The 24,644-nt window shown below is 42.2% G+C and overlaps 1 protein-coding gene and 1 long non-coding RNA gene across 2 annotated transcripts in view; one reads left to right on the top strand and one right to left on the bottom strand.

Moving 5' to 3' along the window:
• Positions 1-24,644, top strand: part of gfra3 (GDNF family receptor alpha 3) — a 48,875-nt gene that overhangs the window by 9,532 nt on the left and 14,699 nt on the right. Inside the window, exons 2-6 of the mRNA XM_031319670.2 lie at positions 10,029-10,325; positions 17,366-17,437; positions 19,595-19,949; positions 21,337-21,446; positions 23,788-23,922. Coding sequence (XP_031175530.1) covers positions 10,029-10,325; positions 17,366-17,437; positions 19,595-19,949; positions 21,337-21,446; positions 23,788-23,922 — 969 coding nt within the window. The remainder of the gene's footprint in view (positions 1-10,028; positions 10,326-17,365; positions 17,438-19,594; positions 19,950-21,336; positions 21,447-23,787; positions 23,923-24,644) is intronic.
• On the bottom strand, positions 778-24,644 carry LOC118495592. Its single transcript, XR_004898064.1, has 3 exons — positions 24,480-24,644; positions 17,374-17,376; positions 778-788 (listed from the first exon to the last, which is right to left on the bottom strand). It is a non-coding gene; the product is annotated as an uncharacterized LOC118495592 (long non-coding RNA).

Here is a 24,644-nt window from a genome sequence, read left to right as displayed (position 1 = left end):
GGTGACACACTGACTTCTCTTCTCTTCTCAAATTATTGTGGTTCATTTCGTATTCGGGCATAAAGTGGCAGAGAGGAGAACCGCAGCGCAGCTCATATCCCTGATTTTCTGCAGCTGCTCCACATGCTGCGCGCACATATTTTTATTATTAGATTGGTTGACCTACCCTGGTGCTGCAGAACTAATTTGACCAATATGATGACAGTTTTGCTCTGTTAAAAGGTCACCCAGACCCCAATGATTGACTCTCAACTTAAGCTGTTACTAAGGAAGGAGAATAGGGAGCGTTAGATGTCCTCTGATCACACTCTGCTGTAAGGCATACTGGGTCATGTTAGTTTCTCTATGGCTGTCCAACATCTGTAATGCAATAAAACAAGTTGATATTGCTTGTTTTGTCCTTATGTTTTCTAAGGAAACCCAAGATGATGACTCAACGCCCCCCATTAGCTGTGATTTTGAGTTAGAATTGACATTAGGGGTGTCACTGCTCTAATATGGAGAAGTATCATCACACACAGCTTTGTCAGTTTACAGTAAAAGGAATCTGGTTCAAACCGAAGAAAAACTAATTTGTTGATGAGAGAAGTTCCATTTTTACCTTGAGAACGATGTTTGCTGTTTTTAGAAGCTTGAGAAAAAGCAGTGGACCTTGACTTAGGATCAATTTGTCAAACTATGATGTTATTTCTTGGAATTAATGCAAACATAATCCATGCAACCTGATTCTTGAAATACACTGTAGAACTGACATAGTTGTGTCCATTGGCAGTGGCTTCTTGACATGACTTCTGACATGCAGTCTGTTGAGTTAAAACTTTGGAATTTTTTATTTTCAGCCTTTTAGCATAGTTGCTTGTTTCCTCCATTTATTCAAACTCGAACCAGGCCCCTCGCAGATTTTAATCTGGCCCGCATATCAATTTAGGTTCACAATAACTTTATCGTAAATAAACCCCAAAAGACCGGAAACTGTTTTTCAAACTACAATTACGCGACCCTCAAAGCAGAATTTGCCAACTTTGAGACTCAGAAATGCTGATGAAACCGTGAAAAAAGCTAGTCTGTGGACCTTGAGTCGGGATTATTTTGTTAGATATATGCCTAGTTTATTGACATGAAGTAGATATAATAATAATAAGAGATCAGATTGACGTGAAGAAGGAGCCACAGCCTGTTGAGTTATACTTTGGAATTTTCATTTGTTCAGACTTTTACATTCTGTCACGTTAAAATGGTTTACATTTTAAATATAAAGTGACAATTCTAAACAACAGGAAATAGCTAAACACACACACACACACACACACACACACACACACACACACACACACACACACACACACACACATAGAGCTTTACAGTAAAGTGCTAATTAATAATTAAACTAGCTTCCTGTTCCTTTGCTGATTACCGCAGTCCCAAAATGTTAACTCCATCTATTTGAAAGTAACATGTGATGTTTAAGTCATTAAGTTATTATGTCTTGAGTCTGTCTCTTTGATGCAAACACTGCTCACTATACTTTTCTTTGTTGGATGTTCAATGTGCGTTTGTATCGATGGCTGTCTGTCCATTCCACCCAACAGGAACTCCTCTCTTTGTTCCAAACCAAACAACAATGTGAAACGCATCACTTCCACTCCATCGCACCGTTTCCTCACCGCCGCTGGATCCGAGTCTTTCTGTGGCAAATATAAGAGGAAGATCTTTGTGACGATCAGAGCAGTGTGTTGAGACCAGGTCAGGCAGTGACTCTGTGCAGGTGTAATAATAGAAGGGGATTAGCTGCCGTGGTGCTTTGTGCTGTGAACTAATCCAGCAGCTTTCACATTAAATCCAACCCTGTGGCACATGCTGTAAAATACACTGTATCTCTGTGTGTTTATGGAGATTATATTTGAGATTTAAGATGATTTATTGATACTGAAGTGCGTCATTGTTAGACGATGAGCTGGTATACCTGTGATAGTAGCCTCAGGTGATGCTGTGTTCACCTCTGTATCACACTTTATTGCTCCCAAGTTCATCTGTCTGTCCATCTGTCCTTCACACGTAATGTATCAGAGTGCTGCGAGATTCGTTGCGGGGAAACTCTATGTAATTTCTTTTTTTCAGATTTGCACTGACCCAAAGAGGGGACTACAATTACTGGATCTAAAGATAAGACGAGGTAATCTTTTATTCGTCGCAGCAGTAAAAAGACAAGATATACTAAATAAGTAAAGAGTAAAACGCAAAATATCAGTAGTAGACTGAACGGTTGAATTGTTGCACATAGGAAATATTGATATTGCACAGTTATACATTTTATATGGATGGCTGTCTGTTAGTTTAATGGATAGAGGGGCATCCCGGGACAGAGTCGGCCTTCTTCATTAGTTTGTTCAGTAAAAGATGGCATATAACTTTTGTCAGTTGTGTGTTTTAGTGACATTTCTCAATGTGTGTTCGGAATGAACACTAAGCAAATTTGGACTTTGTATTATTTTGGAGTATTGGACTTCTGAGTGTTTGAATTTGCTACGGTAGCAGCTGCACAGACGCTAGCTGTAGTGTGAGTCAGAGGAAATGAAGCCTCTCATTTGCCTCAAACTCTGGAACACTTGGTCAGAGACGTGACCTGCACTCTCTGGATCGAGTCCATGGCAAACAACCCAACGTGTTTCCTCAAAGACTCTTGTGTGTATCACACAGTGGCGGTGTGCAGCAGATGGCACACTCTATGTTCATTGTTTTCAATGGGAAAACAATGAGAAACTGATGGAGAGTGCTGCCTGCCGCCTGCAGACACGCTGTGTGTTCTTCCCTTCTGCCGTCTACAGATGACAAACAGGTTTTTTTGGAAAATCTACCAAAATGGAGGCACGTACATTTATTTATCCACATGTACTCCTTGTTCTCCTCCAGAGAAGATACATCAGTGAAGAGCTTCTTCCTCTGACTGAATATGTAATCTGGGAGGAAAAAGGCTTTCTGCCAATGTTAGCTTTAGCCATAGGCATAGATTTCAGGGGGGTTGCAGGTGATATGTCCCCCCCAATATTTAGAAGAGGTAGATTTAGACCCCTCAAAATTTGACAACCCTAAAAGAGGTAACCGTTCAGGGGGCTAAGAACATGTATATATCCTTCTTACCTGTAAATATGTTTCCTGACGATTTCAGAAACTCCTATAGTGGTCCGTACCATCCTAACCTCTCTTCTTCTCGTTCTCTTTCTCCGTGAAATGAAACTGCCTTCAAGTGTGCTCGGAAATGTCCACATCTATAAACGATCTGACGGAAAACAGGAACTGTAAAATATACATCTACTTGTGCTGCATTGGGGGGTTAAACAACACAACAGGGGCACAGAAAAAAGTGTGATTTGTGCAGAAAAGGCAAAAATTGTTGCATAAAAATCACCAGAATGAAGGAAATTAAGTGTTTGATCCTCAAAACCTTCTGGCGGAGGACCCACATACCCCCCAGTTATAATGTGCCCCCCCCCCAATGTTGAAACAACACCTACACCCTCGGCTTTAGCTAAGAGAAATTCATTTCCATGCTTGGCCCTTTGGGTTGGCAACATGCACGCTGGGGCTCGGACTTCCTGCGGGAACACCTCTTGAGAAACTCCTAAAGGGGCCTACGATTACAATTACTAGGCAACAGCAACACTGGCTACCTTATTCATTTCAGTGGGACTCACTTTGGTTCAGTGGGGGTCGGTCACACAGACTGTGACTGTGTTTGCCTCTGTAGCATTCATTTGCTTCTCACTTCACAAGCATTCAGATGGAAAGGAAATCATAGAATGTAAAAGCTCATCAGATTACATGATCAGGTGTAACAATGCAAATGACTGAGCGTACTCAGTGGGATAGTGTGTGATTCACTCCATTTGTCTGGATAGGAATGGTACGTTTGGTGTTATATATAGGTTGTTTTTGCAGTGGATGTACAGCACATGGTTCCTGTACTTTCCTCAGTGTATTCCAACCGTAACGGCCAGCAGACAGTGGCGGTTGTCTGCACTGACAGAGCCAGAGTCACTTGTCTGTGTAGCGTAGAATGAAGCTGATTTGATTAGTGTCACAATATAGAAATATAAATGTCAAAGTATTACATGATCTATCGCGGATACATATCCACAAATGAATAACAGTAGGTATTTTTTTTTCTTCTGGGTTAGATATGTTGGAAATGAACACTTTTATATTTTCCTTTACTGTTAAAATGAAAAACGAGACCTATAACATGTTCATTAGTGAGCTGTGGACGTGTTGGTATCTCTGGACAGAGCCAGGCTAGCTGTTTCCTACTGTGTCCAGTCTTTATGCTAAGCTGAGTTAACCGGCTACTGGCCCTAGGTTCATGTTCACTCTACAGATATGAAGGAGGTTTGAATCTTCTCATCTAACTCTCGGCAATAAAGCGAATAAGCATATTTCTTCAAATGTCAAATTCCTTTAACAATCCAAGGGAAATGACACAACTGTGTTCATGCTGTCACTGGATGGTTTTAATTGTCCAACCATTTTACACATCACAGTGTCTGCAGGTGTCGAGTTCTACTGCAAATGTGACAGAGGGAGCTTTGAGACGTCTGATAAATGTCCGCAGTGATGTCACCTGAGTCAGCATCAGCCTGTCTGAAGACTGCAGGTTTGAAAGTGAAACAGGTGTGGAGTTGATCTCTGTAGCTCCTTTAGTCATTTGGTATGATGTTTGCTTGTTCTGTCCTTTTTTTTACAGAGTAATAATTCATTTTTAATTTATTCTGAATGCCAGATGCATATTTTTTAAGCCTTATTTCAAAATGTCACCTGAACCGTGCATTCACGTGTTGACTCGGCTGAGCAGCTGATCTCAGTACTGTTTCTTTATTCAAAGCACTGCAGAAGTGAGGTTATTGGACTTTTTTTGTGAAATCCAAAACACATTTTGCTGTTTGTCTAAAAGTGCACTGGTGTGTGTGTGCGTGTGTGTGTGTGTGTGTGTGTGTGTGCGTGTGTGTGTGTGTGTGTGTGTGTGTGTGTGTGTGCGTGTGCGTGTGCGTGTGTGTGTGTGTGTGTGTGTGTGTGTGTGTGTGTGTGTGTGTGTGCGTGCTTCTGGCAGGCAGTATGTGTGTGAGCCGAGCTTGTCATGAACCCACAGGACCATTGGGTTTAAAGGGGAAAAGGCAGCGTTTCCTGTGCAGCAGAGATGGAAATGATTGTCCGAGTTTGATGATGCCACGCTGGGCGCTTGCTCTGGTGTGTGGACAAAGTGAGTTGTGGCGGAGTGTCGGGATGCGGCGCTCCACAAAGGCTGTTTGTTCAACCAACAATGTTTTATGTATGTGGTTAGCCCTTCATCAGCACACTCAGTATTCAATTTACATACTGTCTACTGATCCGGCACTGAATGTTAAGCTGTTTATGCTCTCTCAGCCACTTTATTCTGACACCGAGACGCGCGTGTGTGTGTGTGTGTGTGTGTGTGTGTGTGTGTGTGTGTGTGTGTCTTAGACAGATTGCTTTGCCCCCCTCCCCCCACCCCCACCCCTGTGGTTGTGCAGTATTGTGTTCTGGTAGTAATGATGGGTTCTGTGCCTCCCAGTCTCCCTCCCAGCAGGACACACACATAAAAGCGTCTTTCTCAGGGCAGCCATGCATGTGTGTCTGTGTGTGTGTGTGTGTGTGTGTGTGTGTGTATGTGTTTTTTTGTGTGTGTGTGCATATGTGCCCATCTTTGTGTGATTCTAAGAACATCATTTTCAGGCGGTGCATGCTGATTGTGCCCCATGCTGTGCGCGTGTCCAACCCATCACGGTTCGCATTGGTTCGCTCGCTCTGTCTCTGCCTCTATCTCTCTCACCCTCTCCTTTGCTCCCACCTCTCCATTTTTCCATCCATCTCTCCGTTCCCCTATTTCTCCTCCCCGTATGACATTTCTGCTGTCCTCACACAACTCCTCTGCACTTCCCCTGTGCGTAGCAGCGATTGGATTTTACCAGGGGAGCCTCTCATTTCTGCGGTTGCAAATCGAAGCAGCCACTCTTCAGAAAACAACAGCTCCTCTTAGAGAAACTTTGGGTTCCACACAATCCTAAAGGCTGTGTGTAATGAATAAAAACTAGCTTAGAACGACATCCACGGCTGAATATCTTGGCTGAAGAGTATCTATTGTAGTTTGCTACAAAAGAAAAGGAAATAGAAAGGTTTAAAATTGGATAAGTGGAAGCCCTCAGTCTGGCCCTCAGTGTTCTCTGACCTGTTTGGCAACTCTGATGTGGAACAACAATCAAAGCCAGAATTCTTAAAAAGGAGAGTCTCGGTCTGCTTCCAATCAAAGATTGAATGAAGCTCTATCAGAGCATGAATTCATTCACTAAACTATGTACTGCAATCTATTCATAAGAATAGAAACTGTAAAGGAAGTGATCTCGTAAGATTTAAGATGTTAGACCACCTTTTTATTGAATTACACCCTGGGCGAGACCCCCTTTGAAAAAAAAAAATAAATAAAATAAAATAAAAAGAACTGACATGAAAAGACCAAAGCTGTCTCTCAATACTTTCCAACATTCCTAAGCCCATTTATTTCTACTGAAAACGTCAATCTTTAACATGCGTATAGGATGTGTATTGGCGGCCTGGGAAAATAATCGAATTTATGCACTTGCGACTTACAATGACTTACAAAGATACATGACAGCTACATGTGTATGCACTATACAGGATTTACCCTGTTATACTTTATCGACAGGAATTGATAGGTCAAACTGCTACCTACAAATAGTCCTTAAACAAAGCATCAGGCTGTCTTTGAGATTTCACATGAACAACGGTTAAAGTTACTCAGGCTACCGAAGCATACCATAATTCCTCCGTTCAATTAGGCCTAAGCGATGCACCCCAAGCTTCCATCCTTAACAAACAGCCATGTACTGTATATCGGCTCTTCCAGTCTCTCCACTGCTAGCTGTTCCAGTTTAACAGGAGAGAGGAGCGAGAGGGGTTAGGATCGTAACCGGCCTCTGACGAGCTGTTACCACTGCTGTTTTCTTTTTGCCATGGCTATATGATGCTAACTGCAGAATGGATTTCAAGGACTTTGCACGCCGATTAATGGCCTCCAACGTTTATATTTTTTCTACGAATCTTTGAGTTAACATGTACTAAACATGAGTTGAATTTGCACCGCAGCGCCGCCACGCCTTGATGCTCATGACAAGAATAGCATGTATAGTTACTGTATCTTTATTGAAGTGAATTAGGTTGAAATCGCTGTCACGCATGAATGAATATTTTTGCAATAGTACACATGCATCCACGATGATCACATTACACAAAACTGAAATTGCACCATAAAATGACAAATTGTCAATATATTTAGAGACACCCCCCCCCCCCCTAAAATTTCACAAATCACGTTTTCAGGGGAACCCATGTCTTATTAAGGAGAGCCAAGCTCCCCCTAGCTCCCCCGTAATTCGCACCCTGCTCAGGTGTCCACTTTTATATAAATTATGTGAAAATGTACCCCAGCACATAACAGCAATGCTATGCGACGTCCCAAACTGGACACTTCTGAAAATAACTTTTTTCATTTTTCATGTGTCAAAATGTGAATATTTCAATGGATATTCCAAATATATTTAAGACTTAGCCTATAATGAGCTATGTGTGAAGCTAATTATCTGCTTTGGCAGGACAGGCGCTCACACTGACACACACACACGCACATCCACCTGTGCCCCCGCCTGCCTGTGCGCGCATCCCGTGAATGCGCCCGTGTCTGCGCGCATCGCTCCTTCTTGTGAATCCTAAATAGTCCGCCAAGCCGCAGAGCTGGATGGCATCGCAGGGTGTCCGGTGCCAGACTGGAGCAAAGACCACTATAGGAGCCATTAGCGCGGATACAACTGCCCACCGGCCTGGGAGTGCACCATCCCTTTATCACTATTAAGTCACTGTTCTTTATTATCAACGTTTCATTCCTTTGAAGACATTTGGCAGAGCAGCATTGTCTTTTTTTTACCAAGTTGGATTGCTTTCGTGAACTTCTACTATCTAGCCTACTTTTAGTTCTCAACACAGTCTGTTTCAGCCCCCCCTCCCCTTTCCTCTTCTCACACAGCTTTTGTGCACGGCACCTTCTCCACACTGTGAAATGATAGATAATAGAAAACTGCTTTTTTTTTTTTTAGTGCTCGTGCACATTTACAGTGAGTAAGTCAAAATTACGATTTTGGAATGCTACAAACACAACACAACACAAAAACCCAACACAAAACTTTGTTTAAATGCTTTAAGCCATTATTTAATAAATGAGAAACTTTCAACATAATACCCAGTAACTGTCACGGGGAAAAGTAGCCTGGCTTGGACACAAATGCAGAATACAGAATTTATTACCAAAACTGCAACAAAAAGTAATACCAAAAAGCAAGCAGGCCAGGAAGAAAGACCACAGGAGCACGACACGAGACCGACACGAACAGGCACGACAGAACACGACACCACAATCCAAGACAGCACAGAACAGAACAATGATCCGACAAGACACAAGTCAAGAAAACACAGAGACTAAATACACAGGACAACGAGGTAAAACAAGGGACAGGTGACACAAGGGATAGGAACAGGTGTAACACATTAGGGCCAACACGATCTCACGGCAGTTCGTGTAATTGTCACGTTATTTTTAATCTATTGATTCGTGTACAACAACACGTTTATCTCGTTTTTTTCGTGGTGCCCAGCACGAAATGGGAACCATGAAAGGACGCCTCACACGCCGGGAGGCAGCCGCGGGGGACGCACGACAATAACGGGACGGTTGTGATTAGGAAAACAACGGGGAATGAAAACGCCACACGCGGGACGTGATCCCCGGTCTCCCGGGTGACAGTCCTGTATTGTTTGACCCATCCACCACCCCGACCAACCTCCCTAAGCGGATTTTTGGCTTTTCATACTACACCCTACTGTATTTGTGCTGTGATCACGAAATATGCTTCCCATTGAAATACATTTCATATCAACATAGCATTTTCGTGCTGGCCACCATGAAAAAAAACGAACACGAATCAATAGATTAAATAACGTGACCATTTCACAAACTGCCGTGAGACTGGGTTGTCAGGGCGGGACAGACAATCACAAAGGCGGGAAAACACAAGGCAGGATGTAAAACAAGAAAGACAAGGGAGAAAACAGAATACTACAAAATAAAACAGGAAACACTACACAGACACTCACAATCGTGACAGAGAGTCAGATAGTGTTGTGGGCGGGACATGAAGTCAGACTCAGTGGTGAGTGAAACCGATGCAGAGGGACAGACACAGAGCTGTAGCCGAGCCAAAGTAGCGCACTTTTTAATTCATTAACTTTATTGGTTATCAGGCAAATAAAACGCTGATACAGATAATCTGCAAACTGACAAAAAAAACGGCCCGATAATCAGCCAGGGCCGATAATCGGTCTATCCCTAATGCTGAATGAGCGACTGCAAACTGAGGCGAGCCCGGCCGTGACGTCATCGAATGAATAAACACAGTAAAGTACAGTTTAACCTGCTGTCAGTAGCCAGGATTTTATTGGATCTCCACCCGTGGGTCCATGCAGCTCTGATGATGCGAGATGACATCACCAAAACTGTCCAATGAATGAGTTGACTGTCAGTCCTTGTGACTTCATGTTTGCTCCTCTTGGTTCATTTGTAAGTTAATGTGATGCACACGTAGTATACTACTATACTATTAGTATAGTATTGTAGGGCACCATAAAAGGTTACACTACATGTTATGTTAGGCCTAGTTTAATATGCAACTCAATACAATATATGTAGTAGGGAGTCCCTGTTCATCCTCGTTCAGGTAAGGGGTCTTTAGCTTATAAAACGTTGAAGAACCCTATTCTAGAACATCATATGTCACAAAGACCACTTTCTGGTGTGACCATGAAGGCCTAGACACCGGGTTTTCTAGATATGTTGCCCGCCCCCTCCCTAGACTTTAAACACGTCTCTCTCTGTCTCTTCTGTCCTCTCCTAGGTGTGTTGCCAGCCTCAGCACCGGTCTTCCCCTTCCCTCCCTCCCCCACTGACTGTGTTGAAGCCCATCGAGTGTGCTCCGCCGACCTCCGCTGTGAGGCATTGTACCGGGGCCTGGAGCGGTGTGCGGACCAAGCAGAGGTGTCCCTGCTGGGGGAGCAGGCGGCTGCAGAGTGCCTGGAGAGACAGGACGCTTTGCTGAATAAACACCCCGCTCTCCTGGCCTGCAAGTGCCAGCGTGGCTTCCGCAAGGAGGAGCAGTGCCTGCGCGTATACTGGAGGGTTCGCCTGCTGCCAGGTCAGTCACGCCTCAGCTTCAGTGGTGGAAGAAGTATTCAGATCATTCACTTAATGAAACGTACTAATACCACAATGCAAAAATACTCTGTTACAAGTAAGAGTCCTGCATTAAAAATGTTACGTTATGTTAAGTAAAAGTGTATAAGTATCATCAGGAAAATGCAAGTAACGTATTAAAAGTAAAAGTACTCAATGCTGTTATATTATATTGGCTAGTTTCATTTATAATAAAACATCGGATTTTATAAACTAAATGTGTTTTGGGTGCAGACACTTTAATGTGTAAAGTAACTAGTAACTTAAGCTGTCAGATGAATGTAGTGGAGTAAAAAGTACAATATTTCTCTCTGAAATATAGCAGAGTGGAAGTAGAAAGTGGCATGAAAAGAAAAGACTCAAGTAAAGTATGGACTGAAGTATAGTACTGGAATAAATGTACTCAGTTACATACCACCACTGCTCAGCTTTACGGAGCTTTTTAGCATCTTTCCTGTAACTTTTGTTGGTTCAGTCTCACAGCTCTCCAGCTCTGAAAGAGCCTCTGTCCTGCTCAGGTACTCTGTCCTCTACTTACTCAGGTACTCTGTCCTCTACCTGCTCAGGTACTCTGTCCTCTCTACTACAGCAGACAGACAGTCAGAGAGCAGCTGGTGAACACAGCAGAGCATTCAGCAGCTACAGAGAACAGATATTTCCCTCAGGAGTTGGTGGAGACTAGAAACTGCTAAAAGAGAGAATATTGAACTGAGCTTCATCAGATGGACCCAAACATAACTAATGTTGCTCTTTGTCGGCTGGATGTGTGAATAGTTAACTTTATGCTAACAAGTTAGCCAACTCACACCAACTCAAACATGTGCACAATGGAAGAAAAAAAAACATTATTAACAGTATCAGTGCAGCTTTAACGGCAAGACACTGGAAGAATCCATCTAGGCTTCTTTTTTATTTTTTTATAATCCCATATAAAATACCAAAACCAATAATGTGTTACTCCATTGTTCGTTTGTGGCTCTCAGTCCCAAACCTCATATTTAAAAAGGGCTCAGTGATTAAAAACCCTCATACAGATGCATTTGTTGATTAATCCACATTGGTGCTCTAGTGAGTATTTGTGGCAGCAGGACAGTGTGTGAGGGATTGAGTCAACGTAAACTACAGTGTGTGTGTGTGTGTGTGTGTGTGTGTGTGTGTGTGTGTCACCCAGTGCAACGGTGTATCCGCTGAACAGAGAATATCTGTTTGTAGGAAGGATTTAATAATTTGTTGGTTTCACTCACGTTTGTTGACAATAACAAACGTCATCCTCCATCGCTGTAAATATCTAAAGTTTGTGTCCCCTCATTTGAAAAGACGCCTTGTGCACATTATATAGAAAACTATCTGCACAGGTGTACTGAGGAGCTCCAGATGCTGTTTGTTGCGCTTATAGAGAGAAACATTCTGCAGTAGATGAGAACACCAACCTGTGATCGTTCTTATAGCAGCACAGGAGCTAAACACTTTAATGCAGACCTGCTTCATTTCTACGTTAGCCATAAAATGTGTCATGATCCCAAACGGGCCTCAAGTAGAAGTGAGGTCCAGGCAGAAGACCTCACTGTGAACACACACACACACACACACACACACACACACACACACACACACACACACATGCATCAGTAAGTAAGCTAACAGCAGCCAGCGGACTGGTCCTCCCCTGTGGCCTATTAGTCAGCGGAGCATTAGTGTAATTACACACTCTTCAGTTCCTAACGCTGCTAGGCTGCTCTAGCGTGTCATTGCCATAAATATATCGCCTAGAATAGGATTTACATACATAAACACTTTACATGCCATTACATTCTTCATTGAGTTTGAACTTTTCAGTGTGTTTGAATCATTTGCAGCAACAAACAGCTTTCACACGGCTCAATCAAGGCTCATGGTTATTTGGGGTTTGGCCCACCGACAGAGGTACTATAGTGTTGGTTTCATGATGTATGAGATTGATATTTTCATCTCGTTCTCTTAACTTTTTAAATAAGAAATGAAACAAACTCAAGACTAAAGCAACCCTGTGCTGCAGTCATAAGCGTAAAATGTTATCCAAGATTAATTACGTTGCCCACCTGAATACGTAGACTGGCTCTGATCTCAGAATACTGGCTGATAGAGGAGGCTGGCCATTTGGGCTGTTTTTAGCTACGTTAGTGGTGATAAATCCTACAGCTTTGGTGATCCTCCTTACTCTTCATCTCAACACATATTGGATGGATTGGCATGAAATCTGCTGCTGATATTGTCCGCAGATTTTCCCCACAGGATGAAACCTAACCACTGGACAAGAAACCCACCAACACCTACCAACATCTGTCCTCTCTGTCTGCAGTGTGTGAGGTTACAATCAGCATTCATTCCCAGGAACCAATGGCTCTGCAGTAGTAACGGCTCCAGCTCAGTGATGGAAACATCCAGGTGGAAATGCAAATTTTTGCCCCTTTTGCGGTGCAATGCTTGTCACCTCGGTCGGTAACTTCTGCGACCCTCACCCCTTTATTCCACTAGGCGCGTCTCACAGCCACTCTAGACAATGCCTGTGATTCCAGGTCGGTGGTGTTTTAAGCCCCCAACGTCTCCTTCCAGGCAGCGCTGCGATCGTTGACTTCAAGGCACCTAACCCTAACCTGAACCTTAGGGCGATGGCACAACTCTTTTATATGCACATTTTAAACTCCACGGCTCTCAAAATGTTCAGAGCATGGGCCTGGAGAGCAACAGAGCCTGGACCACGGCTCAGAGTCGGGCGGCGGAGAGGAAGTGGATACATTTTTTAAAAACCATAGACCCCATGGGTCTAAATGAAAAATACCGAAATGGATCCACTTCTCTTTTTAATCTAAGTTTTACAGGGGTATTTTTTAGAAATAATTACCTCCCACTGCTCTGGTTTCCTCTCTCCTCAGCTTTTATCTGGACCTCCTCTGCAGCGCATCATACCCAACCTTTTAACCCCCTTGCATGCTTTCTTTTCTTTTCCTTGTTTTTCCTTTGTTTTCTATTTTATATGACTTATTTTATTGCTTTAATCCATATTGATGATTAATAATAATTCTATTAATCTAAAAATCTAATAATTTCTTTTGTATTGTGACGCCGGGCTATTTATTTACATAACTCTATATATATATTTTATTTATTTCAATTATTTATTTTGTAATGTCTCCAGAAGAGAGACCAGGGCAGGTGTGGAGGTGACCTTTATTTAAAGTTTTAATCTCCTGCTGTCCGTCCTGTCCAGTGGTTCTTTAACCCTGCTTTTAATATCTGGCCTTCTTTTAAACAGCTTTTACATAACCAAACCCGTTTTTTAAGGAGGTTTTTAAGTGTTTTAATCACACCAGTGGTCCCCTTGTGCCTGTGCCCCTTGCAGTGCCCATCCCGGGCGTTGCGTTTTAACCCAAACCTAACCATAACTATAACCATAACCATTGCCTAATCGACTTCAAGGCAGCGCTGCGACCGTTGACTTCAAGGCACCTAACGTTAACCTTAACCCTAACCATAACCATAACCATAACCATAACCATAACCATAGCCTAATCCTAGTGCGACGTTGGGGGCTTAAAACACAGATAAACGTGATTCCACTGGCCGTGACGCAGTGCGGCCCAGAAGTGGAGAACAATACCCGCTAGGTCTATTTTTGACGGAGCAAAGCAGCGCTCAGATATTGTTCCTTATTATTTGGCACTGAGTTTGAAAGATACAAATACCTACCGATACCGATATAAAATAGACGTAACCACTGTAACGTTGTCACTGGCCTCCATGCTGCTTTCTGCGTACTAAACCTGTTTTCTGGCGTGTTCGTGACTTTAAACTTGACTCCAGAAATAAACAGAACGGCAAGCTTTTCCACTGGCAATGGGAAAGGAGGCTATCACCTATTCTTACTGGGTTTTCCCGCGTTCCAAAAACCTGGATATACACACTAGTTTGGGTGGAAAAGGGTTTAAGAAGGCTAACATTTCTGAATGCGCAAAGGTTAGGGTGGTTTTACTTCACGGAGCCCTCTGCACAGCGGGGGTGCAGGAGGAGGCCTTTCTTCTTCTTATCAGCTTTTTCTTTTTTTTTTTAAGTAAATATGATTTCAATACAGTGAACTGTTAAAATGCACTGACAACTTCATTTAGACATGGAATAGAAGATTGATCACAGAATCATTTCCACAGAGCAGCATGATAATGGGGCAAGTTATCAATTAGTTATGACTGCATTATAATTTTGGGTGCTTTGAATGTTCTGTACATGTTGATGTTGCAGATGACTCATGTTTACACCCATGATGTTCATAACATTGCAGGATTTTCCACCACTTTCATATCTCTTTCCTGTATCACCGTTTATTTACTCTTCTGTGCGTCATTGCGTACTCGTACCTCCATAAAGTCTTATCTTTAATATTTGTTTTCAGGGACATTACCAACCAGAGACAGCGGCTTACATTAAAAACTGGGATCAAACCTACCAGTCTCATTTTTATTTTCTGCAGTTTTAGCTAAATACTTGCCTGTTCATAGATCCTGAAAAAGTGTATCTTAGAGACAAGATAACTTACAGCACATCAGGTCAGAAAAACTGACAAACAACCAGTAGCTTTTCCTGTTTTAATGTGGCTGACACTGATACATTTCCTGTTTTTTTTTTAGCTGTCCTCAGTGTAGATTTATACCTAAGGACCTGCTTTATCTTTGCCTGTCCAATGTTATTGGATCTTTAATCCCAAAGAATTCCATCTGGCTTCTGTGTGTCCACAATAGCATGAAGACAGTCTCACCCAGAGTTATAAATCATATCAAGTAGTTTGAAGTGGTACAAATAGTCCATTGCTGTGTATAGTACAGTAATCATAAGGGACTGTTAGTTATTTAAGGGGGCCACCGGAGGAGTTTTGGGACCTTTAGCCAAAAAAGACATGACCCTCCCCTCACCAGTAAAAACATTTCTATGACCCTCCAAAATGATTTGGAAAAAAGGCATGACCCTCCCCCAGTAATTTATCAATACCTTCTTTAATGGTTTGCACTTGGCAAATATATACAGATTCCCATTGTTTTTTTACAGCCATGGCATACATGACTAAACCTCTGCATTCTCATCAGATGCATCACACTCCTCTTTTGTGGTGTGGTGGCCATTTCAGTAGATTTACTCACTAACATTGTTGTGGAAACACAATAAGCATGGAAACTAAATGCACACTTCCTGCATTACTGCATTACTTCAAATACTAAGTTACTCCTCTAGTAAACTAGTATTCACATGAAATAAAACAATAAAATATTGAGACCATTCAGCAAGGCATTCTGGGTAACATTCAACACACAAACTGGTTGCTATGGACTCGTCACTAGGCTTCATCCACTTCGCCGTTTAAACAAAGTGGAATAAACGTATAAAAGTCAAAATCTACACAAAACCTGCAATCAATTAGTAAGCTGACATCAAATGTGGCATTTAGGAAACCTTTATTGCAACCTTGGCACGGTGAGATGTCCAGACTAGTCATTTTCATTTTTTACGTCCTGCTGCTCCCATCGTCAGCCAGGAAATACTTTTTTTTACTAAAGCAGTATATGAAATCTGATGTATTACCTATCACCATTTAGTTGTTTTGTGTTATTTAAGATATTTATAAAATATCTGATCATGTCAGACGTAATTTTTCCACTCATTTTTTAAACAAGGCAATTATCCGTTTCAGCCACCAGGGGGCAGCTCCCCCTGCCCCCCAGCAAACTCATGGGTCAGACCCATCTGGTAGCGGGGGCCGAGACTAAGTGCTACATGGAAAAATATGCACCAAACAAGCCACTTTGAAATGTTGCTGTTTCATGAATACAAAAGTTGGGTGACCCCTCCCCCCTCTGGACTGAAACATGTTGGATGACCCTCCCCTCAGCAAAGAATAAAAAGACATGACCCTCCCCTATTTTCCTCCGGTGGTCCATTCCATAAATACAGAACGGCCCCTAATCTATTTACTCAGAAGTTTGAATTGTGTCTTGAAATCTTGAGCACAGTTTTAGACGGGTTTAGATTTTTAAGCAGCTACCTTGTTTCCCTCGGGACAGCCTGGTCTTACAGAATTCCGTGAAATGATCCCGAAGTGTTAACAGCGCATTACGTGGTGGTGCCACGGAAAACAATGCCAATGTAAAGTCAATGAGAAGATGACGTAGCATTGGGAGCGACTACGGTAGCGATTAGTATGAAAGCCCGAAAATCCGCATATGGAGGTTGGTGTGGGTGGTGGATGGGTCAAACACAGGACTTTCACCCAGGAGACCGGGGATTGTGTCCCACGTGTCACGTTTCCTAAACCCAATCGTAACTGTCCCGTTCTTTTTTTCCTAAACCCAACCGTCCCGTTGTTGTCCCACGTCCCGTTATTGGTTTCCCAAACCCAACTATCCCGTTCTTCTTTTCCTAAACCCAACCGTCCCGTTGTTGTCCCGCGTGTAATGGAAACGTAAGCGTAAACATAAACTTAAGGGGCCGTGTTCATTTCACAGAATTCTTCCGTGGACCCATCACTGATTTTTTTGCGATTCCGTGAAACTGCCACAGATTTTGAGTTAAGGGGCCGTGTTCATTTCATGGAATTCTGTGAGATCAGGTTGCTCTGTTTTAGGAGAGTAAGTAGTTCTTGTGCTGTGCCACAGAGATTTAGTTGTTCTCCAATTATTTAAGCAACAACTTTTCAAAAATGACCTTCCAGTGGTAGTTTAGACAATACCTTTTTTTATTTACCGGCCTCAGAGTGAACTTATTACACCATTTCTTTCACTGTAGAAAACGTTTCAAATCAGTGTAATGGCCTCATTCCAAATATTACACTCATAACTCCTTCCAGTGCATTTCAGGAGGCCACATGGAGTTTGATTGAGAACAGTGTTTGTCTACATTTGTCCCTTTTGTTGAGCTACTGTGGGTCACATGGTAAGTGATCACTCAGTTGTTTGCCGATGTTTGTGTGTTCCTTTTCTCCAGGGGAGGACGAGCTGGAAATGTCTCCCTATGACGACACAATGATGGATACTCGCATGGCTTCCTTAGTGGCAGGTAAAACACACATACACACACACACACACACACACACACACACACACACACACACACACATACACACATACACACACAGACTCACTCGTCCACTCTGTTATGATGAGGTGTCAATCACAGTGCAGCAGCTTGATGAACCACTGAGCCTCAGACATGTAAATCAAAATGTATCAATCAATAGAGATAGGAACAGGTGACCAGCTGAGGAAACACTTTTCGCTTGCCTCCTTTTTGTCAGCCCCACTTGCACTGTCACACTTTGTCCATTGGACGTTCATATTGGTGGTGTTGGGTAACTTGGGACTTTCCAACATGCTAAAATTTCCTGATTGTGCTGAAACAGTTGATGTGTTAGCTAGCAGCTTGTTCAGTTGTGGGGCCAGGAAATATTAGTTATTAGATTCTCAGATGGATGATTTAAGCCATGGGCTGGATATGAACACTGCAGACTACTGAGCTACCTGGTTGCCTACAATCAGTCCATTTCTTTTGCCCCACATGTTTGTGACTCTCTCATCCACTGCATGGCCAAAGTTTCTTTGACCACATGGTGATCATTTTGGTCAACATCTGGCCTTTTCTCTGACTTCTTTTTTGGGTAGCCATAAAGTTGACCAGATCGTTGAACCCCGTTTCCATTTTGGAGAGTTGATGAGTTTTCCTTTACCACCGTCCTCAGGGCCAAGTAAATTCTACAGTTTAGTCCCAATACTGGTAAGGTTCCCGAGATATCTGGAGGCCTCTGCCAGGCGTCTGTGGCTGGAACCAGGAATTATTTATGTTCGTCACCTCAGTTACAGTTGTTTTGAATGATTTGGTAATGCAACTATGTGGTACAATTTCAAAACTCTTAGTACAAAACTCCAACCTCATCACACTTGTAACACAGCCTTTTATTCAAAACTACCATTGTGCATTCATTTCGATTGTAAACCTCTCTCGCCACACAAGCATTGATTTTTGTGTGAAATGTCATGAGAACACATGGTTTAAGCAACAGAACACAACATAATATCTTTTCAGTTTAGTAATTTTAACTACCAGTGAATCCAGTGACTAACAATGCAATAGTTAAAATCATCACTAGAAGTGGTGAAAGTAATATGCTACAGTAGTGTGAAATACAGATTTCACATTAGGTAATACACTTACATTACCCAGCATTTACAGAATCTAACATTTACATAATATCTATCCTATGCATAATCAAGTTGTGATAAATGAAGCCATCCTCTACAATCATTTGGCCAAATGTGTTTTTACAGTATTTACAGTAACTTCTCTGGCCTCACTGTTGGTGACGATACTGCTGGCGGATCCTTCTCTTCCTAATTCTTGCTGTCTATCCTGCTCCATGTTGAAGGAATTTGAAGATGTTCATACATACACATATGTTATATAGCTGACAAACCAATTTAAAATCTATAGGTTTAACAAACGCTTCTGTGATTAACTATTACTATGTTAGAGCAGCTGGATTAAATGTTGGTGAAATGTGTTAATGCAAATCAGAATAGAAGCATATCAAAAGTATTGTGAGCATTACATTGTGAAAGAGAGTTACTTCACATGAAAGGTTTTGTATTTGATGACACACTGATTAGGTGTGGTGAAAAAGTAATTGTGTTATTCTGTGTTGTACTTAGTCAATGGAATATGTGATTACATGTTTGAAAAAATGAGCCATCTTGATGATCTGCTTTGAGTTTTGTACTAAGAGTTGTGAGGTTTACCACCTGCTTGCGATAATAGTACTGAAGTGATAAAACAAACTGTAAATTAAGAGGCTCTTCTTCTAGGATTGCTTCTGTTACCCAGTCTGCAAAAGGTGAATTTATACTTACTGTAAAGCACCCCATTGTGGTGTTAGAATACCATTCTATAGTTTATTCCCTTTTGTTCAGTTTATTTTAGTTACTGTGTGTGAGTTACTTCCCTCTAATCTTCTTTGGGTCCAGTGTATTGTATGGAGGAAGCATGATGATCGTCAATAAAGTGAGAGGCTATAGTTTTTAAGAAAAACAAAATACATCGGACTTTAAGATGTTCTTTTGGAGCAACTATTGGACGAGGCTTGGCACCTCCATTTCCCTCTTCACAACTCTCTGCACACACAGGTGTTTTGTGTTTGGCTAACTGGACTCCCCCCCCCCTCAGCCTCATCTTACATGCAGCTGGATGGTGAGAACCAGTGTCTGAAGGCGGCACAGGACTGCGGCCTGTACGAGAAGTGTGGCTCTCTGCGATCAGAGTACGTGCTGGCCTGCACCAAACGGGCTCCCGGGACCAACCGGTGCAACCAGCACAAGTGCCACCGGGCCCTGCGGCGCTTTCTGGAGCGGGTGCCTGAGGAGTACAGCCTGGGAGTCCTGTTCTGCCCCTGCACCAACACCCTGTGTGGGGAGAGGAGGAGGAAAACCATCGTCCCATCCTGCTCCTACCAGGAGATGGAGGGGCTGCAACCCAACTGCCTCCACCAGCAGAGCTTCTGCCGCCGGGACGACCTCTGCAGGTTAGACAAGCAGCCACACAACTGGGTTTTAATCATAAAATCAAATGCTTTAATCATAAAATCAGATTTAAATGACAGGGGGCAGTTTTATTAGTTATCTTACAGTTGACAGCAAAGGTATGTAACATTGCACGGTATGTGTCTGTGCTTCTGCATACATAAACAGACAAACATACATATTAAACATGAATATAAAATAAACAATAAATACAGAAAAACAAATATATACATACAAAATAACTGTTGCATAAGAAAAAAGAGGTTGAATTGGTTGAGTGCAACATTTGCAAAGAATATAAAGTATATGCAATGTTCAGATGTAAAGTCCAGGATGAAGGTTAGTCTAAGTGTAGTGACTAGGGATGGGGAGGGATGGGGGGGAGGGGATTACGAGTCAGTATCAGTGGGGGTCCGGGGCCTTGTTGGCAAGGCTGACTGCAGAGGCGACGAAACTGTTTTTGTGGCATGAGGTTTTGGTAGCCTCTTGCCGGGGGGCTAATTGATCGCCCACAGTGCTGCCTCATAGCTTTAGTAAAAGTAAGATCACGTAGTAATGTTTTTGGGTCGGACATTAAGATATTTGATCTGGTTAACATCATCCAGCCACTGAACGCCTTTGACCACAGATACATGTGATCAGAGTTTTTGGATCAGATGTACATGACTAAACTGTAAGTGCAGTTCATGTCTGGTCACAGCCGTGTCTGCGGAATAGGCAGTGCTGGATACACATTGGCTAATGGAGAGCTACCTCAGGGGGCACAAGACTGCCGCACAAGAACAAATAGTTTAGAATAGCATGTTACAGTCTACATTGTTATAAAATAATTAAATCATAATATTAATTATTTTCTAAACCCCATTTGTGGAGTAGTTAAAATTCTCGTTTTACTCTCAATTTACTTTTCTACTGTGAGTGAATTTATGGATTTATATTGCATGCCATGAATAGACTTCACCTAAATTTCACTCATGCTTGTATGACGGGATTTTTATGATGATGATTGCTCATGAAATCTAGTTGTGAAAACAGGGATACTTGAAACAAATTGAAGGATATAACAAATCGGCACAAAATGGCAAGCTGGTATTTGCCCTTGTGAATGCATATACGTCCCCCAGTCTTAAATACATGGACAAAAGCTGAAGGAGCAGTGGGTCTAAAGCAAGTATCAAGCAGAAAGTAATGATGAAAGGACAGAGAAAAGGCAATATGTACAAGCACTAAAATGGGCCAGTACTTTAAACCACATTGGTGTTGGACTGAAACCCTACGAAAACTCACAATTACACACACACACACACACACACCCAACACACACACCCAGATGTCCTGCCCACTTCTTATGTTTGATGTTTGTTGAGTTGTTGTCTGTGTCGTTGCCAGGTCCAGACTGGCTGATTTCCTCAATAACTGCCAGCCGTCGTCTGTGACGGTCAGCGGCTGCCTGAAAGACTCAGCAGGCCTGTGCCTCCGAGCCTATGCTGGACTCATCGGTACGGGATGGGGGGGGGGAAGTTGGGAAAGGAGGAATGATGAGCATGACATGACATGAAATAGAAGACTGCATTTTACCTCCACCAGAGTTTTGGCATGTTATCCAGTTTGTCTGTAGGACATTTAGAACTCGTAATTCAGACCCCTGAAATTTGACAAGGCCTTGGGCATTTGACCCTTGTGTTGTCTTCCCGTCGACCATGCATGTTAGTTAGTTAGTTTTTCTCGGTCAACGTTTTGTCACTTTTTTTTGACTTTTTTTATGTTTTTGTCGAATTTTTTCCTGCATTTTTTAAGCTTTTTCAGACATTTTTGAAGCTTTTTTCAAATGCTATAAAATTGAATAAAACACAGAAATTCAATGAAACTAGTGAACTGATCATTCATTTTACTTGCGCAGAGTGTTGAATGGAACCATCCACGTTACTTTCTTCGACAATTTGGTTGAAAGAAACCCACATTTCTGACATAGAAACTTTTTGAAAATGGGTCAAATAACCCGAGGACAACAGGAGGGTTAAACTATGGATTATAATTAGGCAGTCATTTTGATTTCTGATCAACATCTGAAAACTGGGCACCATGACATGTTTTATCTACCAAGTAGATCAAAGAAAACATAATGGTAACCAATCGAAAAGTCAAGATGGCAGCATGAAAACATTGATTTTAAAGGACAGAATAGTGATCACAACTGATGGTCGTGCTCCACTCTAACCCCACGGTCACTGTCACATTCAACCAGGAATTAAAGCATGATGCTGTTGGAGCCCGCTGGCTGATGTACTGTAGACCAGGCTACTGCCGGTGTGCGCCACTGAGGGCATATAGTATCAAGAACCGATAATTTATAATGGAGTAAACCACCAACAAAGCTCAAGTTCTAAGTCCTTTCTGTTTATTTCAATCCATTTCTTCATGTTGTCGTCCACCAATCAATGAATAGCTGCGTGGAAGATATTCATGTCATCAAATTATCAAAATGGTAAGGCTGGACTAGTCAGTCTATTATCGCTAAGTCTAGCTCTTGTGCTACTCGCTGAACTACTAGGCTACTAAGGTATGTCAACAATACATCCACAATAACCGTGGTCATGTTAGCTAACGAGTTAACGAGTTAAACCAGGGCCAGATCATTACATGGAGGTTGTGTATTTTTTATTTAGTGTATTTGGACTGGCAGGCTGATTCAAGCTACATTTTATTTCACTGTTTTTCCCAATTCTTTTATGTCATTAATAAACGTCCATACCATCAATGATACTTGTCGCTGTAAGACACGACATGGGGATGCTGATAAAGAGATGTACTCAAATGAAGAGAAAAGACAAAGAAGTTTGGGTTGAACCTAAAATGTGCGTCATGAGTGACAGCTGCATGAACCCAACAGCAAAAAAGAAAGGTTGAATAATTATATATTAATGTCCTAAGACTCTCTCAAACAGAGCTAATAATGCACAAATCTCCAAATAAGAGGGTCTGTACAGAACAGAGTGGAGTGGATGGGTGGAAGGATAGATGGCCGGAACAGGCGATTGATGGGTGGAGAGGCAGAAAGAGTGTGAGCGAGGTGATCACACAGAGCAGAAGAGAAGGAGAAAAAGCAGCAGCGAGATAGACGCAAGCTAGACGCATGGCAGCTGACAAGAGATGTGGATAGAGAGGCACCGAGTGGCTTTCTGCTCGCTCTGACAATGATGGATGACTTCTCTATCAGGATCATAGCTTTCTTAAAGGAACAACTTGCACAATACATATTTACAAAAGGGTAGCTGCCAGAGGTAATCAAATGAATGAAATGTGAATGCAGTAAAAAAAAAAAAAAAGTATTTGCCAAAATGTGGAACTGTTCTTTAAGACGTAAAAGTGGGGTGTTTTGTTTTTTGTTTTGTGTGTGTCGCACTCAGCCATGGTGTTTGCTACCTCAGCTTCATCCAGGCTTATTGTATTGTATTGTATATATCGTATTGTCCAAATTTGGGCTTTCTGTCTTTAAAAGTTGCCAGGTTGGCACTGAGCAGAAAAACACCAAAATGTCACTTCAGCTCCCCGAGGAAAAGTCAGAGTCTGCATCAAGTTTTTCTACAGGCTGTTTTTCTGCTTTGTTTGAATCCTCTGTCTGTGCCGTGCCATAAAGCTAGCTGATTTCCTCCCAAATTGCTCAAAGTAAAAAGTAGTAGCCAGGAGAGGCCTCCAGGCTTTTTGGCCAAATTTGTTTCCTGGAGATCGTGTTAACATCTCTGAAATACTATGATAAGCATTAACATTTAAAGTAAAGCACGTAGGTGCTTTGACTTGTCCGAAGCTAACATGTGCCATCTCTGACCCTCTGACCTGCAGGTACCATCATGACACCCAACTACATCAGCAACGGCTCTGCAGACGTGTCCCTGTGGTGTAACTGTGAAGGCAGCGGCAACCAGTGGCAGGACTGTCTGAGACTGCAGCGCATGTTCACTCACAACAGCTGCCTGCGTGAGTGCACACGGCTACATCTTTGCTACACCTCTGCTACACCTCCGCTACAGTGGTGTAGTCTAATGTATTGTAGTGGGTATACTGTACCATATATATATATATATATATATATATATATATATATCAAAGTGTGGGGTCTGGGTGTCCTCCCCCCAGGGTTATTTTGAGCGTCAAAGACTTTCCTGCATTCTGATACACTTTTATGCACCAATTTATGGTGGGAATACCTTTATTTATCCTATGAGAAAGAAAACACAGATGACATTCAACATATATCAAAAATATAATGGAATATAAAGCAGTAAGGGGGCTTTCACATCAGTGACCTAAGCCTGGATCACAAAACTTGACCCCAAAGCAACAAGGGCAAAATAAAATAGGCTACTTATATTTGTCTTAAATGTCTACGGTGAAGGGAGGATACTGGCGTTAGTGTAGGCGGAGCATTTGGGTCCGGTCGCTACGCACACACTACGCACTGCGCTCAGCGGGTCGATGAAAGATGAGAAAAGTCTCTCTGCATTTTCTGCGATGTTCGTTTAGTTTGCTGTCACATTACTCGACCCCGTATTTGGGAATACAAATATCTGAAGTGAAAGTTCTTTCACAAAACTATGTTGTTGCATATCATTGCACATTTTTAAGTGGGTATATGGAAATCCTGGAGCTTTCTTAGTGGGTATACTGCGTATACCTGCGTATCACGTAGACTACACCAC

This window comes from Sander lucioperca, chromosome 1, assembly GCF_008315115.2.
Source record: "Sander lucioperca isolate FBNREF2018 chromosome 1, SLUC_FBN_1.2, whole genome shotgun sequence".
In the NCBI taxonomy this organism is placed as follows: domain Eukaryota; kingdom Metazoa; phylum Chordata; class Actinopteri; order Perciformes; family Percidae; genus Sander; species Sander lucioperca.
The sequence above is the reverse complement of the archived record's forward strand: the minus strand, read 5'-3'. Positions and strand labels throughout refer to the sequence as shown.